General features: G+C 48.4%; 1 protein-coding gene across 1 annotated transcript in view; it reads right to left on the reverse strand.

Annotated features, from left to right (window-relative positions):
* The window catches only part of NAA25 (N-alpha-acetyltransferase 25, NatB auxiliary subunit), an 893,576-nt gene that overhangs the window by 485,286 nt on the left and 388,514 nt on the right, over positions 1–19,776 (reverse strand). The window contains exon 12 of the mRNA XM_086943077.1: positions 2,021–2,228. Coding sequence (XP_086799203.1) covers positions 2,021–2,228 — 208 coding nt within the window. The remainder of the gene's footprint in view (positions 1–2,020; positions 2,229–19,776) is intronic.

The following is a 19,776-nucleotide window of genomic DNA, read 5'->3' on the forward strand; positions in this document are numbered from 1 at the left end:
TCCCATGGGTTTGCATTGCCTTTTTTCCGATTGCATTCAGCTCTATCTTTCACAACTGCTTTGTGCTACTGTTTCTTATTGACAATACAAAAGTATTCCTCTCACTGTAAAGCATTTTCACTGCCTAGCAAAACAATTCTTACTGCAAAGTATCATTACTATTCTTGAAACCTGAGTTCCACTTGGTTCCAAAATAAAATAAAGTAATTTCTTTTAACAAAACAATTGGTTTTGAATTCAGTCTTTGAGTGTGTATAATAATTTCTTGTCTGAATGTACGACAAATGCTCAACACTGCCCTCTGATAAGCCTAACTGCTCAACCACACTACCATAAATAGAGCTTTTAGTATTATCTACTTAAGCCTCTGGGGATCTGCTGGACTCTGTGCACACTATAACTTACTTTGGTAAAGTATATACAGAGCCAGCTTCCAACAGATAGCATTTTGGCAGATGTTAGAGCAGCTACTTAAGCAACACCGGTCACAGGGAGCATCACTCGGTCAAATGTTTAGCATACAGTATCATTTTATTACAGTGTACAGGGCACCAGTCACTTATATGGTGTTGGAGGATGGACACATGATTGTCAGGTTTATGTAGTACTCGCAACAGCTTTTCTGTGAAAGGACCACCAAGGGTTTGCCATGGGGCAACGGCTGCCTAGTCCATCAGCAGAATAGGCCAAATGCTGGGAATAGCTAAAGGCATGTGCCCTTCACCCAACCCAAGCTGGAAGCCTGGTGAAGCAGTGAGCAATGAGAAATAACGGTTGTCCAAGCAGGGCTTTCCTGCTGCTGTTCCACTAAAAAGTATCAGTGGATCCTGGAAAAAGTCTGCTCCATTCAATCGCAATTTCAGTCTGGATGGGAGAACAGTGAAAAGATAATTAGAGATCGCAACTCTCGCACCCCTTGCCTCGGCATCTAAAGGTGGTAACAGGAGCAAAATACCATGTTTTGAGCAGTTTCCTAGAGCTCAATCAGTCAAAGATTAAGTTTAGCTTGACCAATAGTGTATGCAAGGTTGCACAAGTCAAGGCATAAAAAGAGAATCTACGTTTTAATTGGCTATAGTATTCTAGATCTTCAGAAAGAGGAGGTCCTGAGAATGAAGCAACATCCCAGAAAGTTCATCTTTCAAGTAACTGTAGACCTTTTGTAGATGGAGCCATGGTTGGTACAAGGGAACTAACAAGTAATCCCAGAACAGATAGGTAGACTGTTAAAATGACAGTAGTCCGGTAGCAGACTGAAATGTTCAAATGTTTGCACCACGGTTGCCTGACAAGCTGCAGCATTCTGAACAGCCTCTTATGGTTTCAAGTCATCTGAGAGTATCTGAGATATAGTATATTCCTTTAGCCTAGTGATGAGTCCACTGAAGTATCAACTTCAGGTATGCATACATCTGGATGACGTGAAGCATGACAAAATTTGATGGAAATCTCAAATTGGTAAAAGCAAGCCAGATAAAGCTGCCACTGAAGTTTCATATCTTTATTAAACTTTTGCAAGGGAAGGTAGCTCAACTAGATCCTAGGACTAGAAGATCAGTTCCCACTAGTACGCTGGATTGCTCACTGGTATTGATGCACAGAGAAATGCTAAACACCTCAATGCCAAAAACGTCACAAAACTGGAAACATCAGGACATGAGAACTGTAAAGTTAAATGGGAAGCTGCGATGGCATATTCAATACGTTTCTTTTCTTACCCATTACGTACACTTGTTACCCATTAAGCAGTAGTATGTGATCGGATAGCAAACTCATCACTTTCTACTGCGACCATTCTTGCTTGCTTGCTTTATTCACATTATTTACATAAAACACCCTTATAAAGGTCCACCCATACAATATTTGTTTTGGTAGGAGCTTCACATAAATAAGTAAAGTAAATGTGTCAACCAGGGAATGATAAAAGGCGCTTTAGAATTTGTTATGAAAAACATTACAGAAGACAAAAACTATGCACCCAATAGGAAGGATTCAGTTTATTAACTTCAAAATTTCTCACCAAATTCCAGTCCATGACGGTATCGCAGAGTCAGTTCTCGGACAGCAGCAAATTTGAGGTCTTTATCCATAGCATGGTACAGACCAAGCCCCCTAGTTAGTTGCGAAATACACAGGTGTCGTTGTAATGTTTTAACATCTTCTGGCAGAGCAAGTTGATCATCTGATGGTGCAGAAAGAGGTAACGAACTAAGCAACCGATTTATAAACTGGAAAGAAAAATACACAAGCTAAAGAAAGTGCACTGTAAACAAACAAAAAATTCAATTCTCAGAAAATACCAGGTCTTTCAGTACATTAAAATCACGATGAACCTAAAAAGAATGCACATTAATCAAACGCTGGTTTAAATTTGAACTATAGGAATGTATTTAGAAGTAAGAGACATGGTAGTTAAAGTCAGCAAACAATATGCCATTTTCTTGTTTCATTCTCCTCAGAGAATAAAAGGGAATTGTCAAATGACAATACAGTAATGGCACAAAGTAAACCTAGGACAAGGCAGCTAATTACTATGCAGATACGATGCACCAGATGCAAGATAAATTATGTAATAACAAGCAGTGCCATAAAGGTGTGAAAAGAAAGAAGGAGAAGGACTAACAGAAGGAAGATAACTGCAACAACAAACAGCAGCAATTATCTTTCTAAAATAAAACAAGCAGGTCTCTTTCAGTGATTAAAAATACCCCTCCTCGAGCAATTAACTGAAATAGGTTATTACTAAACACAGTTCTATCTTAAGTTCTCTGGAGGGATGTTTAGGGGGGAAACATTTTTTCAGTACAGGTCAAATATTTGTGACCATCTGGTCAAGGCAAGTGCTCAGATTCCTCCTCTGAATGGCTGCATCGCATTGATCTGGGGATTGGCACCAGTCATTGTACATTTTTAGTGTGGTTACTGTACAGCCTGTAAATATATTACCAGTACCAAGTCCTTTGCACATCAAAATACCAACATTACTTGGACTATGCATACAAAGTGTAACCCAGCTGATACAACACACACAAGTGGTCAGTGGACATATGCTTGGCCAACCTTCCCAGACGATAAAGGGACCCATTCTACAACACATAAGCAGAGTAAGATGCCAGGGAGCCAATGCTTCAATAGTTAAAACATATGCTTTGCAGGCAATACAAATTAAAGGGTATTCCTTGGCAGATTAATGAACAAGCTTCCCCAAGCCCCCTTTGTGGTGACATAGCAACATAGTCATAGTCCCCCACTCTGTGGAATTCAATCCCACCACACCTACATGTGGACACCGACCATAAACAATTTCAGATACATTTTAAAACCAGGCTGTTCTGATCTCTCTTCTTCATGCCAGTGTGGTCTCTCCTTCAGTTTCCAGGTTTTTTTTCTTGGCCATCACTCTGATACCCACGGGTGATATGGGCGCTTAACAAAATCCCATGACTATGACACACCAACACAACCATCATTCTTAGAAAGCCACTGGATATATCCAACTATTAAGTGCTGTTGAAACATGTAGATGTACAGATTGAATCTGAGAATTATGGTACCTAATCCCCCACTATTTCTTTGGACTTTTTTTTATACCTCATCCAAGTGAGCAACAGTTATTTCCTCAGGCCAGTCTATGGCGTAAATTAAAAATGTTGACACTACTTACTGGACAAATGTGTTCTTGCAAAGTCCCTTGACAGACTATGCCACCCAAAGGGTGAGTGTGGAATTCTTCTGCCAGAATCACCCTCCATAAATTTTACATTGCATTATTGTAATACTACATTTTTACATGCAAATGTACGTTTGTGAAGCTCATCTTTTGGTTTAATTAACCAACTGATTCAGTTTCTCTTGTATGTGAGTTCAGTTTCTCTCAGATTGAGTTCTTGGAATTGTTGACCTTGGTCCTAAGTTATATTCCCTCTTGAAACAGGGCAGAATGAAAGTAAAACACATGGGTTGGGTGAAAAATTCCGCTTCGACGGCAGAGTTTGAGGTTTGCCCAGAACCCAGAGTTCTGGCAAAACTCCAACCGCCGCGTGGCAGTGTTTTGCCTAGGGCGCAGCTCACCAAAGTTACTTTAGTGAGCGAGAATTTGCGTTCCCTGGCACAAGTTTGAACGCTAAAATGCTTCACAGCGAGAGTTCTCAACACAGACGGTGGAAACAGGTCGCTACCATTCGCGTTGAGACAGCTGCAGCTCAAGTACAAAATCTACTCTAGCTGCAGAAAGAAGCAGTGCCCTCCAGTGCACTGCAGGGTGTTTCTCCTGTTTGTTTTACTGCACAGAACAAGTTCTGAATGCTAAAAATAAGTGCAAGCAGCACAAATTGTCAAAGTTCTGGAACTCGTGGAAGTCAGCTGAATCTCACATATTTTTTAGGTAACTCTGTGGAGTGAAACTCTGCGAGATCTACTCACCTTTTATAAAGCACGTGCCGTAAGAAGAAAGGATTTGAGCAACAGCATAATTAACACAAAGGAGCCTTTTTCTAAGACAAAGGCTAATCAGGGACAAGGAGGGGTAAATTCGAATAGTCCAAACAGTGAAACGGGTGGACCAACTACAAAATCAATGCATGAAAATGAGAGGAGGGAACACCTGTGTAGGAAAGTGCCCCTTTTTGCATGGTTACCCCTAACTTTTTGCCAGATACATGATGCCGATTTGACGGAGTGTGTCCTAGGTCCCTGCTAATCAGGGACCCAGTGTGAGAAAGTGCCATCTTTCTTGCATTGGCATGCCTCCACTTTTCAGCTGAACTGCTTATGTGCTTTGACTGAGTGTGCCCTGGGATCCTGCCAACCAGGTGCCCAGGGCCTGTGTTCCTTCGCTAAAACTGGGTTGAAATTAAACCCCAATTGGCATCTCCGGCCACCTATCAGCCGCTAGTAAATGGTACCCTAGGCACCCAGGGCATGGTGACCAGAGAAGACCCTTAAGGGCTGCAGCACTTATTGTGCCACCCTTAGGGGGCCTGTACCCTGACACCCAAACACTGCATTTGCAGGCTGAGTGTCCAAGTACAGAACTAAACAAAGAGTGCCCTTTGCCAGTGGTGTGGGCACAGGTGCACGAACCCTGTACCCCTACAGTACCTAGGGCCAGTTCTGGGCACTGTAAGTGCAGTGATGCCATTAAGAGTATATGGTGCTGGGAGGTTGTCATTACGAACTCTCCAGCACCATAATGGCTCCACTGAAGACTCGCAAGTTTGATATCAAACTTCTCAGCACATTAAACCCACACTGATGCCAGTGTGGGATTTAATGTAAAATGAACCAGAGGGCATCTTAGAGATGCCCCCTGAAATCCTAACCTACAATCCACATCTGGTCTGAGATGCTGCCTAGGCTGCCACACAGCAGGCATGTTGCTGGACCCCTAGGTGGAGAGCCCCCCGCTCTCCTGGGCCTGCAACAATGCACATCCTGGGCGAGGTGCTAGGTCTCCTCCCACAGGATTGGCAGGGGGGAGCTTCAAAGGCCTGCCGCCCTTGTGAGCTTCTCCAGACCACTTGCTATACTCAGCAACTGGCCCCCACCAGTTCTGACCCCCACTTTGGCGGGGAGACTGGCGAGAAACCCTACGTCAGGAAGAGGGGAGGGGGGGGGGGGGGGGGAGGGTGCCAGCCTGTGCCAACCCCACCCCTCAGGTGAGAGGCGAGGTGAAGCAGGACCCCGGGCTCCGGCCATCTTGAAGATGGGGAGCCCGGCCCAATCACAGTTAGGCTCCTGCCTCCCTCCCACAGGAGGAGAAAGCTAGGGGGTGGACCCATTGGTCCCTGCCCTTGCCCTACTTCTAACGCCCCATAATTCAGTATTTAGGGGCACCCTGAACCTTCCTTTCTCAGATCCAGATAAGAAAAGAAGAGAAAAGATCAAGAAGAAAAAGACCCGCCGTGCAGCTGCTAACAGGACGACACCAACTGACTTGTCCCTAGCCCTACCGGCCTGTCGATCCTGGAACCTGCTCCTGCTTAATCCCGGCGACTCCTGCGGACAGCAACCTTGGACAACCCGGAGGACCTGCCTGCCTTGACCCTCAAACAGACTGGGACTCCCCTGAGCAGAGGCTCTGCTCCAACAACACTACCCCTGGTGCCAGCCATAACCCATGAATCCAGCCCATGCCAGAGTGATCCAAGACCACGAGGACGTCCACCCGGCGACTGGGACCCGAGGTCCAGTGCCCAAAGACCCTTGACGACCCAGACGACACCTGCAGCCTCAGAACCAGGGTGCCCCCCAACCGCGACCAGCTGAGTGTAAGCTTTTCTGACGCCAAAAGACACCCCTGCTCCTGGTGCCCCACGGTCTCCTGTGCATTCCTTTGGGGTACCTACTTCTTCTCCAAGATCCCAACTTACCTCTCGAAGTGGTGGTCGCACCTGACGAATCTCCGTCCCGAGCCTACAGACTTCGTTCACTTTTTAACTTTCCCATTGGCTAACATTGAGCGCCCAAAGGCTCAAAACCACCCTGCACCCAGCCGCCAGAGTGCCGCTGGAGGTGCAACTACTACCCTACTGTACTTCCCCACTTGCCCTGAGTAAGTGACCAGGAGCTCAGCTCCCGCAGCCGCGAGGCCTGCTTGCTTGCAGCCACCAACTGAAGGCCCCCTACCCTCCATTTGATTGCATTGGGCCTACTCTCTCTGCACCCGGCTGCCTCTGTGCCGCTGAGGGTGTAACTACTGTACCTTCCCGACCCTGGGAGACCCCTGAGTCTATGCCCAGAACCTTAACTTCACCAGGCGAGTAATCACCTGGAAACCGATGACTCACTTTCCTGTCATTGGAGAACATTGACTGGTTTGACTCGAAAAATCGTCTAAGTGTGAAGTTTTGAAACTCTAAAATATTCCTATAAAATCAGCCGAGTAACAAATTTCGAATTACGCACCTGGAGTCAGGAGAGGAGCCAGTACTGCATCTCTCAGCCCAGTACTGAACCGCAATAATAATTAGAACTTTACTTACCCATAACCTGAATTTCTCCCATAGGAAACCATTAACTTTTTCTCAGAAATTTCTTCTAAATGTCTACTTTTGAAAATTACAAATATTCCTTAAAATTCGTACCAACTACTAAAACGTAAATACTTACCTGTCTTAGGTAGAGAACCCAGTACTGAACCTAGGAGTCCAGTCCTGGATTACAAAAGTAACGAGAACCTTCTTTACCTGTGACTTGAATTTCATTCCATAGGATAACATTGCTAGTTTTTCACTGAAAAGTATGTCAATTTTTAAAATACCTTTATATTCTTTAAAAATCATTGCAATAACCAAAACGTTTTTACTAAACTGTTTTCAGCTTAGACCCCAGGACTGAATCTAGGATTCAGTCCTGGAGTTACAAAAGTAATCTATAAAGTAATCAACTGCATTTATGTAGAAAAACCCATTGAGCTCAATGTTAAATTGTGTTTAGAATTGTGTTGCCTACTGCAACCCCAGTACCTATTGTGTTTACAAAGTTTATTACCTTTCTGCAAAGTAATTAGCGGAGATCACTAATATTAAGAAAAGTATATTTTGATTCCTGTTGGTTCTAAAAATAAAACTATCTTTTGATATAAAAACAATTGGCCTGGAGTTCAGTCCTGGAATGTGTGAAACCTTTTGCTGACTGAGTGTACAATAAATGCTTTACACTGTCCTCTGGTACTGCCTTACTGCTCGACCAAGCTACCACTTTGGAGAGTAAGGTCAGCCCTGACTTTAACCTCTGTTATACCTCTGGGGGTTGTGGTCTCTGTACACACTGTACCTTACTTTGGTCCGTTATATATAGAGCCACTTTCTCACACCCAGGGCCTGTGTTCTTTCCCAAAATGGTACCTTTGTCTCCACAATTGCCACCCCTCTGGGTTACAAGTCCCTTGTAAAAGGTACCCCTGCTACCAAGGGCCTTGTGACCAGAGCGGGCCTCCGAGGGCTGTAGCATATATTATGCCACCCTCAGAGACCCCTCACCTTAACACCTACACACTGCCATTGCAGGCTGCATGTTTTTGTGCAGACCAAACTGAAGAGTCAACAGGGCACAAATACCTGTGTGCTATGCCCACCAATACTGCCGGTGGCATGGGTAAGTCACTCCTCTAGCAGGCCTTACAGCCCTAAAGGCAGGGAGCACCATACCAAAGGTGAGGCATAGCTGCAGGAGCAATATGCCCTACAGTGTCTGTGCCATTCACAGACGTAAGTGCAGTGAAGCCAAGTTGAGTACATGGGCGAGGAGTTTGGCAGCATGAACTCCACAGCTCCACAATGGATTTACTGAAGACTGAGAAGTTCGGTCCAAAACGTCTCAGCATAATAAACACCCAATGATGCCAGTGTTGGATTTAATGTAAAATTCACTCAGAGGGCATCTTAGCAATGCCCCCTGAAAATCGACCAACCCTAGTGTGGTTCCTGAATGCCTACCAACCACCTGCCACCGCAGACAGGTTTTCCTGTCTGGGTCTTGAAACAAAGCACATCATGGGCAGAGGGTCCACAAAGGGGATACTTCTAAAGCTTGCTGCCTTTGTTAAACTTGTGTGTTTCTTTATTAAACTACCTACAGCCTCTTCTGCTATCAGCAGGTGGCTCCCACCGGTTCTGTACCCCACTTTGGGATGGAGAAGCAGCGGGAAAACCTGGATACAAAGGGAGGTGTACCTACCTTTGCCAAGCACATCCCTCAGGTGGGGGAGCGAAAGTGAAGCACACATCTCAGTCCCCTCCATCTTAAAGATGAGGGGACTCCCCCAATCAGGAAGGTGGCATAAGAGGGGCTGTAGATATCCCAGGGAAGGGACCCATTGGTCTCAAACTGCTCGCCCCTGTAACGCCCCTAAATCTATTTTTTAGGGGCAACACAGAACCATGCTCCTCAGATACAAGAATCTAAGAGCCATGCAGCAGAGACAAAGGCTACTGACTTGGCCCCAGCCCTCCCCGGCCTGTCTCCTTCTCCAGAGACCCGGCTTCAAGAAATCGGCTTGGTCTGCAGTCAGCAACCTCAAGAACCCCGAAGGGCCTGTGCTGACTTCGACAAAGACTCCCATTGCCTCCGGATTTGTCCAGCAAAGAAACCAACACCAGTCTGCGGATCCGCGTCACTGCACCACTCTGCACCAGACATCCATTGCCAGAGTTCGAGTTACTCACCTATCCTGTGAAGGCTCTTCGGTGATCCTGACCTCATCTGCATCGGTGGCTGACCTCTCCACGACCACCCCTTTGACACCTGCAGCCTCTGTTCAAAGGCATTTGGTGCTCGACACTGATTTGCACCCGACCGCCCCAGTGCCACTAGTGGTGTAGCTTTGGTGATACTTTGTGGCCCACCCTGTGCTCACCTCAACTCCCGGGGCATTTGCCTTAAGACCACGGGTACCAACCTGCAACCCGTGCCTCTTCGACGCACCCCTGGCTCAATTGGATAACATTGGGCCCAGTGACCTCTGCACCCGGTGGTCCCAGTGCCACTGGTGGTGTAGTACCAACCTGGTCTTAAACCTTGACCTGTGTTGTCCTAAACCCCTAAAGCATGGGGAAGTATAGTACTTACCTGCAAACTGCTTAACATTGTTTTGCTTAAATTTGTTTTCCTCCAAAGGATTGCATTGTAGTTCTATCTATTGCCTTGCACTGTAATAACACTGCAAAACTATACAACTGTACTTGATTGACATTTACAGAAACTATTCTGAAGACTGTACAATAGACATCTGCATTTACAAAACATTAATGCATTATTGAAAAGTATTGCTACATTTCCAAACTTTACAACTTCGCAGCAGTAAGTGATTCTTCGTTCTAGTAATAAAATAACAAAATAACTTTTTGTACAACCAATTGGTCTGGATTCAATCTTGTGTGTGACATCATTTCTTGCCGGAGTGTGTACAATAAATGCTTAACACTACCCTCCGATAAGCCTAACTGCTTAGTCCAGCTACCAGTAACTTGAGAGTAAGGTATCATTTACCTTTTCCTCTGCTATACCTCTGGAGATCCACTGGGCTCTGTGCACACTATACCTTACTTTTGTATAGAATATACAGAGCCAGCTTCCTACAACCATAAAACAAAATATCGCAAAATCAGGATTGCTGTTTGTACTTCTCCTGAGCAGTCAACCAGAAAAAGATAAAAATCTATAACTGAAGGAGAATCTTTTAACCGGGACCTGAGATGTACCCTTACATTTATCCTTGGAAACTTTGGTGATTGACACTAGAGTAAAACGTTCTTGAATAAAGTCACTTAACCCAAAATAAGGGGGTGTCCAAGTCACCACCTCTCCAAATGCAACAAAACAGAATTGTGGCCATCAAACTTCGATAAACATCATAATCTCTGGCATATTTTCAGGAATCAAATGAACACTTGCTTTGCTGAATGCTCCACAGACATCTAAGCAAAATCAGCTGCTTGATGAAATGCTGTACATCATACTTGACCAGCTCCACACCCCTCCTATATTAGACTGCATCTTTGCTGTCCTGAAGATGTAGTCAGAAGTCTGACACTTGAGTCTGTGTCCATGGAAGCAGCCAGGTGTACTTGAGCCATACTTTGCCTGCTGAAATTTCAGGTCAATCGTTCCTTCTTCCACCTCCCATCTGCCACCAGTTTCTTGCAATCTGCCCACTGTTATGGATGTCACCCATTTTGTGTGCAGCGGTGGTCTGCTGCTGCTTGCCTCCTAAGCAAGCCTGTTTGAGTGCTGCCTGGAGTTACTACAAGCTTGCTTGAAGCAGTGGCTGCTGGGGGATCAGTTCACCCTGCCCTGTTGTGAAGCTGGCAGTGAGGCGAGGTGATCATCTCCATGCGCTGCATTGAGTTATCTGCCAGCATTATCCACTAGGGAATTAAGGCAAGGCAGGAGATGCAGGAGGTCTGGTATTTGTGGACCATGGCATTTGCCTATATGACTCCTTTTGTATTCCCACCACAAACGCAGAGGATTGAGCTGTTTGGTTATGTGAAACCTTAAATTTAATCCGGAAACCACCACAGATAATGGAAGAAACCCGGATGAAAATGAGATTTGATGAAACAAAGGATACTTTTAAAAAAACGTTGTACTTGCCAGGTTGAGGAGGAGCTGCCGGCTCGGATTGCCGTTTGTTGCCGTCTCCCTAGGGGCCTGCCGACTGCTCGCCGGGCCCGCTCCGCGGGTCCCGCTTCGCAGTGAGAGGAAAAGACACTGCCTGCATTGAGAGTGGAACGTGAGGGGCGAGGATTCGGCCTGCAGCAGGGCTATGGGGTTAAGAGCTGTGTAGCAGGGACTCCGTATCCCAGGAGTCCCTGCACGACCTAATCACCACACCTGGTCCGCCCTTCCTGCTGATTGCCACGCCCCCTGAATTCCCTCTACCCTTCATAACAGGAACAGTACACCGCTGCGCGGGAGCGTCCCGGGAGAAGCCCGGGACAAGGGAGGGCTGTCTGCGGCCGTCAGAGGCCGAAAGAGACTGGACTGGGCCTAGGCTCTTGGCTGCTCTTTAGAGATAGCGGCTCTTTATCTTATTTTGTACATTTATCCTGTCTGCTTTTGTATGTTAGCTTGGGGTTTTTTTTTAGCTAATTTGCTGTCACTCAATTGTACCCCTCACAATAGCCTAGTGTCCGCGGTTCCTGCTGTTTCCTCTCTCTTTTCTTGGTGAGGATGATGTATTTCCGCGAAACTAGAAGTATGGCGGCGGCGGGTGGTAAAAAGCTGACCGGCACATTAGATGATTTTATCGTGCGCACTAATTCCCTGATCGATCAAGGTATCCTACTCATGGAAAGGAGTTCAAGTTCAAGTTCAGGAATTAGTATAGCGCACTACTCACCCAGAGGGTCTCAAGGCGCTTGAGGGAGGGTGGGTGCATTACTTATCGAATAGCCAGGTTTTTAGTTGCTTTCTGAAGGAGAGGTGGTTCTGTGTAAGTCGGAGGTGAGTGGGGAGAGAATTCCAGGTTTTGGCCGCTAAGTAGGAGAAGGATCTTCCTCCCATGGTCAAGTCAAGTCAAGTCATAAAATTTATATAGCGCACTACATACCCAGAGGGTTTCAAGGCGCTTAGGAAGGGGAGGAGGATTATTTGTCAAAAATCCACGTTTTAAGCTGTTTTCTGAACGCTAGGTGATTCTGGGTGAGGCGAAGGTAAGCGGGGAGTGAGTTCCATGTTCTGGCAGCCAGGTATGAAAAGGATCTGCCTCCCATTGTGGTCTTGTTGATGCGAGGTACAGTGGCGAGGGCTTGGCTGGAAGAGCGAAGTTGGCGGGAGGGGGTGTAGAAGGACAGTCGAGAGTTGAGGCAATCTGGTCCGATGTCGTAGAGTGATTTGTGTGCGTGGGTAAGCAGACGGAAAGTAATCCTCTTATTGACGGGTAGCCAGTGGAGGTCTTTGAGGTGACCAGAGATGTGTTCGTTGCGTGGGATGTCTAATATGAGCCTGGCTGAGGCGTTTTGGATTCGTTGTAGTTTCTTCTGGAGTTTAACGGTGGTACCTGCGTAGAGGGTGTTTCCGTAGTCCAGTCGGCTCGTGACCAGGGCATGGGTGACTGTTTTCCTTGTTTCGGTGGGGATCCAGCGAAAAGTTTTTCTGAGCATGCGAAGAATGTTAAAGCAGGAAGAGGATACGGCGCTGACTTGTCTGTTCATAGAGAGTGAAGAATCCAGGATGACGCCAAGATTCCGTGCGTGGTCTGTCGGGATGGGTGCATTTCCGAGGGCTTCCGGCCACCAGGAGTCGTCCCATGCAGAGGGGGATTTACCTAAGATGAGGACTTCTGTTTTGTCTGAGTTCAGTTTCAGACGGCTTTGTTTCATCCATTCGGCGACTTCTTTCATTCCTTCGTGTAGGTTAGTTTTGGCGGTGCTGGGGTCCTTGGTGAGAGATAGGATCAGTTGAGTGTCATCCGCGTAAGAGATGATGTTGAGGTTGTGTTGGCGGGCGATGGCCGCGAGGGGGCTCATGTATACGTTGAAGAGGGTGGGACTGAGTGAGGAACCTTGTGGTACGCCGCAGATGATTTCAGAGGCCTCGGACTTGAATGGTGGGAGGCGGACTCTCTGGGTTCTTCCGGTGAGGAACGAGGTGATCCATTCCAGTGCCTTTCCTTGGATTCCGATGTTTCTGAGGCGTTGTAAAAGGGTGCTGTGGCAGACTGTGTCGAAGGCTGCAGAGAGGTCGAGGAGGATGAGGGCGACTGTGTCTCCATTGTCCAGTAGAGTTCGAATGTCGTCTGTTGCTGCGATGAGGGCGGTCTCAGTGCTGTGTTTGGCTCGGAAGCCAGATTGTGAGGGGTCGAGTGATTTGTTGGCTTCGAGGAAGGCGGCGAGCTGGTTGTTGACAGCTTTCTCGATGACTTTGGCCGGGAATGGAAGAAGCGAGATGGGGCGGTAGTTTTTGAGTTCGGTGGGGTCTGCTGTTGGTTTTTTCAGAAGGGCGGTGAGTTCAGCGTGTTTCCAGTCTTCTGGGAAGGTAGCGGAGTTGAAGGAGCAGTTGATGACGTCTCGGAGGTGCGGAGCTATGATGGAGTCTGCTTTGTTGAAGATGTGGTGAGGGCATGGGTCTGTGGGGGATCCAGAGTGGATGGAATTCATCAGGCGGATGGTGTCCTCAGTGGAGATTGGGTTCCAGGCGTTAAGGGTGTTAACGAGGGGAAGATGGTCGGCTGATGGTAGGGTGGGTTGGCTTCCGGGTTGGTTGTCAAAGCTGTTGTGGATGTCAGCAATCTTGTTGTGGAAAAAAGAGGCTAGGGAATCGCAGAGGGTTTGAGAGGGGGTGATGTCGTTGGAGTTGGCCGAGGGGTTGGAAAATTCCTTGACGATGTTGAAAAGTTCCTTGCTGTTGTCAAGTCGATCCTTGAATGCTGTTTTCTTGGCTTTTCGGATCAGTTGGTGGTGAGTACGGATGGCGCTTTTGAAGGCGTCCTTGGTGTTGGTGGATGGGTCTTTTTTCCAGGCCTTTTCAAGGGAGCGGCACAGTTTCTTGGAATTCTTGAGGTCATCTTTGAACCATGAGGCCTTCTTGATGCCAGGTTTGTGTTGACGTTTTTTCAGTGGTGCTAAGGTGTCGGCGGTGTTGGATAGCCAGAGGGTGAGGTTGGAGGCGGCTTCGTTGGCTTTAGAAGAGAGGGCTGGGGAGGTTTGAAGGAGTGATGTGGAGATCTGCTCCGTGGTGATTTTGTTCCAGTTTCTTTGTAGAGTTGGTTGGAGGTGGATGGTGGGTTTCGGCTTGTTGTAGGTGAAGTGAACGCAGCTGTGGTCAGTCCAGAGGAGATTCGTAGTGTGGCTGAAGGAGACATGGTTGCTGGAGGTGAAGATGGGGTCGAGTGTGTGACCTGCGATGTGGGTGGGGGAAGTGACCAGTTGTTTAAGTCCGAGGTTGGCGAGGTTGTCCAAGAGGGTGGCGCTGTTGCGGTCGTTGATCTTTTCAAGGTGGAAGTTGAGGTCTCCCAGAAGGATGTAGTCTTTGGAGGGGAGCGCGTGTGGGGTGATGAAGTCCGTGATGTCTTCACTGAATTTTGCGCGGGGTCCTGGTGGTCTGTAGAGGAGAGTGCCTCGGAGTGTGGTTTTGGGGTCGATGTGGATCTGGAAGTGAAGGTGTTCGGAGTTAGCGAGGTTGGCGTCAGAGCTGGTTGAGATGCGGATTGATTTTTTATGGACGATAGCGATTCCTCCTCCTGTATGGTCGGTGCGGTCCTTGCGTGTGATCTTATAGTCATCAGGGATAGCGATGGCGATGTCAGGGGCGGAGGAAGCGTTCATCCATGTTTCCGTTAGGAAGGCGACGTCAGGAGAGATGGTGTCTAGTAGGTTCCAAAGGTCAATGGCGTGCCTGTGGACCGAGCGGGTGTTGAGAAGGATGCATTCTAGGTGGTTGGGGTCGGTAATCTGTGTTGTGGTCGCAGCGGAGATGTTGTCGGTGCCGCTAAATTTGCAGGAGAGGCAGGAGAACGGTCCATGGGTGCGTCCAGGAGCGGCTTGGACGCAGTTGGGGGCGCGACCGGGGTTAAGGGCTAGGAGGGTGGCGGCATCGTAGGTAACGCGGGGGGGCTGGGCAGCGCGAGGGGCAGGGGGTCTGGCGCTGGGCGCGGTCCAGGCGCGGACGGCCGTAGACGGGCTTACCTTTGGCGCACCTTCGGCGTGTACGTAGCGCGTGGATGCGCAGAATTGGGGCGAGGGCTTGATTGGATGATCGTAGTTGGCGGGTGGGTGTGTAGAAGGACAGTCGTGTGCTGAGGCATTCGGGTCCTAGGTCGTAGAGGGCCTTGTGTGCGTGGGTGAGGAGACGGAACGTTATTCTCTTGTTGACGGGGAGCCAGTGGAGATCCTTCAGGTGACTGGAAATGTGAGCATGACGGGGAATGTACAGTATGAGTCTGGCTGAGGCGCTTTGGATGCGTTGGAGTTTTTTTCTGTGGATTGGCGTGGTCCCGGCGTAAAGGGTATTTCCATAATCCAGTCGGCTGGTGACCAGTGCGTGGGTGACTGTCTTTCTTGTTTCGGTGGGGATCCAGCGGAAGATTTTTTGGAGCATGCGTAGGATGTTGAAGCATGAAGATGAGACGGCGTTGACTTGTCTGGTCATCGAGAGGGAGGAGTCTAGGATGAAGCTCAGGTTACGTGCGTGATCTGTAGGTATGGGTGCTGTACCCAGGGCCGGTGGCCACCATGAGTCGTCCCAGGCAGAGGGGGATGATCCTAAGATGAGGACTTCCGTTTTGTCCGAGTTAAGTTTTAAACGGCTGTTCTTCATCCATTCGGCTACTTCTTTCATTCCTTCGTGTAGATTGGTTTTGGCGGTGTTTGGGTCTTTGGTGAGGGAGAGGATCAGCTGGGTGTCGTCTGCGTAGGAGATGATGTTGAAGTTGTGTTGGCGCGCGATGGATGCGAGGGGACTCATGTATACGTTGAAGAGGGTAGGGTTGAGTGAAGATCCTTGTGGTACACCACAGATGACTTCGGTGGCCTCTGATTTGAATGGGAGGAGGTGGACTCTCTGGGTTCTTCCGGCAAGGAACGAGATGATCCAATCCAAAGCTTTTCCTTGTATTCCGACGTTGTTGAGGCGTTGTATGAGTGTGCTATGACATACTGTGTCGAAGGCGGCGGAGAGGTCGAGTAGGATGAGAGCAACTGTTTCTCTGTTGTCCAGTAGCGTTCGGATGTCGTCTGTAGCTGCAATGAGGGCGGTTTCGGTGCTGTGTTTGGCTCGGAAGCCGGACTGTGAAGGGTCGAGGGAATTGTTGGATTCAAGGAAGGCGGCGAGCTGACTATGGACGGCTTTCTCAATGACTTTGGCAGGGAATGGGAGGAGTGAGATGGGGCGGTAGTTCTTAAGTTCAGAGGGGTCTGCTTTGGGTTTCTTAAGAAGGGCGCTGAGTTCGGCATGTTTCCAGCTTTCCGGGAAGGTAGCGGAGTTGAAGGAACAGTTGATGACATCGCGGAGATGGGGTGCGATGATGGAGTCTGCTTTGTTGAAGATGTGGTGGGGACATGGGTCCGTTGGCGATCCTGAGTGAGTGGAGTTCATCAGGCGGATGGTGTCTTCAGTGGTGATTGGGTTCCAGGCGAAAAGGTTGTGAGTGCTGTTTTGGTTCGGAGGTGGGTGGAGTGGGCTGTTCATCGGACTGGTTTTCAAAGCTGTTATGTATGTCGGCAATTTTGTTGTGGAAGAAAGAGGATAAAGAGTCACAGAGGTCTTGGGAGGGAGTGATGTCGTTGGTGCCGGCGGTGGGGTTGGTAAATTCTTTGAAGATGTTGAATAGTTCCTTGCTGTTGTGGGCGTTGTTGTCGAGTCGATCCTTGAATGCTGATTTCTTGGTGGATCGGATCAATTGGTGGTGTTTGCGGGTGGCGTCCTTGAAGGTGGTCAGGTTGTCAGAGGTTGGGTTTTTTTTCTCCAGGTTTTCTCGAGGGTACGACATAACTTCTTGGATTTCTTAAGGTCATCGTTGAACCAGGGGGCCTTTTTGCTACCTTGTTTGATCTGATGGTTTTTCAAGGGTTCTAATACGTCAGCACTGTGGGTGATCCATTGTGTGAGTTTGGTGGCAGCTTGGTTTGGGTCCGATGATATGGCAGGAGGGTTTTGGTTTAGCGATGTGAAGAGTTGGTCGGTGGTGATTTTGTTCCAGTTTCTTCGAGGAATAGGTTTTGGGGGCGGTTGTGGGTCGTGGTCTTTTTGTAGCTGAAGTGAACGCAGTTGTGGTCTGTCCAATGGAGAGCTGTGGTGTGATCGAAGGAGATGTGTTTGCTGGAGGTGAATATAGGGTCGAGCGTGTGTCCGGCAAGGTGGGTGGGGGTGTCAACAAGTTGTTTGAGTCCGAGATTGGCCAGGTTGTCCAGAAGGGTAGTGGTGTTGCTGTCGTTTTTCTTTTCCAGGTGGAAGTTGAGGTCTCCAGTAGAATGTAGTTCTCGGAGGTGAGGGCATGTGGGCTGATGAAGTCGGTGATGTCTTCGTTGAATTGAGTGCGGGTTCCTGGTGGTCTGTAGATGAGGGAGCCTTTAAGTGTGGTCCTGGGGTCGGTGTGGATCTGGAAATGAAGGTGTTCGGCGGTCGCTAGCTTATCGTCAGAGCAGGTCGTGATTCGGATGGTGTTCTTATGGACGATGGCAATGCCTCCTCCTGTTTGGTTGGTGCGGTCTTTTCGGATGATCTTGTAAGCGTCCGGGATGGCTATGGCGATGTTGGGCGCTGATGAAGCGTTCATCCAGGTTTCTGTAAGGAAGGCGACGTCCGGCGATGCAGTGTCGAGTAGGTCCCAGAGTTCTGTGGACCGAGCGGGTGTTCAGCAGGATGCACTTCAGGTGGTTGGAGTTGGAGCTGTGTTTGGAGGTAGTGGATTTGGTGTGGGTCCTGGTGCAGGCGAACTTGCAGGAGTGGCAGGCGAAAGGACCATGGGTGTGCCCTGGGGCAGCTTCGCAGCATTGTGGTGTGCGTCCGGGGTTAAGGGCAAAGAGGGTAGCGGCGTCAAACGTTATGCAGGAGGAGTGGGTTTTGCTAGGACCAGGGGGTCTGGCGCTGGGTGCGGTCCAGGCGCGGACGGGCGTAGACTGGCTTACGCGTATGGGGCGCGTCCGCTGCGCGTAGGTCCATCTGTCATAAATGGATATTGGAGGGGAGGGAGGGAGGGGCAGCTGGGAGGCGGGAGCGAGGTGGGGGGACGGGCTGGAGGCACAACCACCAAATGGCAGCGACAACAAGGCAAACAGGACGAGACTGGGGCACGATGTGAAAATGCAGCTATGGGCACAATCAGGCACAAATTAAACTAAGGAAGCTATGCGGGCAATGCGAGCAGTGGAGCACTATGATAGTACACAGGCACAATTCACATTTAAGCACAAATATTATAGGCAATGCGAGCGCTTGAGCAAAATTAAGCGCTACAAAACTGAGCAGGCAATTAAGCGCTACAAAACTGAGCAGGCAACAATTAAATGTGAGTCAGGCTGGTCAGAATTGTTTTTGGCAGCAGTGGGGAGCAAAGCTCTACGATACCAAGAGGAGATACCAGGGAGGAGCGACCGCTACTGCAGGGGTCAGGCTGGAGGGAGGAGGGTCTCCCAGGAACTGGCACTAGCCAAAAGATAGTCTTTGGGTCTCATTGGCCCTACTTGCACCTCTAGAAGCTAGGCTCCATGGTATCGAAAAACTGCTTCATGATATACACAAGGACATAAGGTTTCAGGATACCCATAACGCAAATAGGGCAATTAATGTCACCGCTCCAGTCAGTAAACCCCGGCCTGCGCGCAAGAGCTCAGTAGTGGCCAAAAATAAGACGCCCAAGAACCCGGTACTGAATCTCCCTAACCCTGTGGGTAATAAAGAGAGTACTCAAACCCCTATATTAAATAAGCTCACTGATCAGGGTAATTCAAAAGGCCCCGTTACCTGTACCCCAAAAACCGACGCAGCCCCCCCCTCAGAAAATCATGACTCGGCGAAATATTCATCTACCGCCAGATGCCTGTCCCTATGTGATTATTTTGACGGGGGTCACGGAACTGGCCCCTCCATATTCAGAAACCTTTTAGGCGCTTAAAAATAAGGTATGCCACTGGTTAGCTAATAATTACCCTCTACCATCAAATTTCTGTGGCAACATTTTAATGGTTGAGAGAACGCCTTGAGAGGGACATAACAGGAAAAGAATACAGGGGGACTGTATAGTAGTGACCTTTGAAGATTCCCGCATTGTGGAATATATTTGTCGGGGGAATCCTCGGAATAATGGTACTTTGGTCACGGCTAGGCCCCTGTCCTATTTTTATACGCCCAATGAGCAACGGGATAATAGATGGAGTTGGCTCAAAGATCCCAATCATTACAGAGGAGTGACAAGGCAAGAGGTGCCCAGGGACAGGAATTTCAACAGTTGGGGCAGGGGTATGGAGGAGGGGTAGAATCTAGTACAGAGAAGAGGAGGCAGACATAATCATGACATTAGACATCATGCAGATAGTTTTAGGGGTAATGACATGTTTGCTGGTTACTCACATAATTATGTCCAAGCTCCCCATGCACTAGATAACCTCTGTAACATCCCAATGATGAACCAGTATGACTGCCTGTCGGATTTAGGTTGGGTGGATTGACAACAGGGGAGTACAGTCCCAGGACATGATAAAGGAATTAGGACCACGCCCATCTCACCCGCAAAAATGGCCCCGGAGACTGGGGTTTCCAGTGTGGACACTAGGGTATTAGTTCCTGTTGCCCATGTGCTTGGCAAAGGTAGGGATTTAGTAATTAGTGTACATA

Source organism: Lissotriton vulgaris, chromosome 11 (assembly GCF_964263255.1).
Source record: "Lissotriton vulgaris chromosome 11, aLisVul1.2, whole genome shotgun sequence".
NCBI lineage: Eukaryota > Metazoa > Chordata > Amphibia > Caudata > Salamandridae > Lissotriton > Lissotriton vulgaris.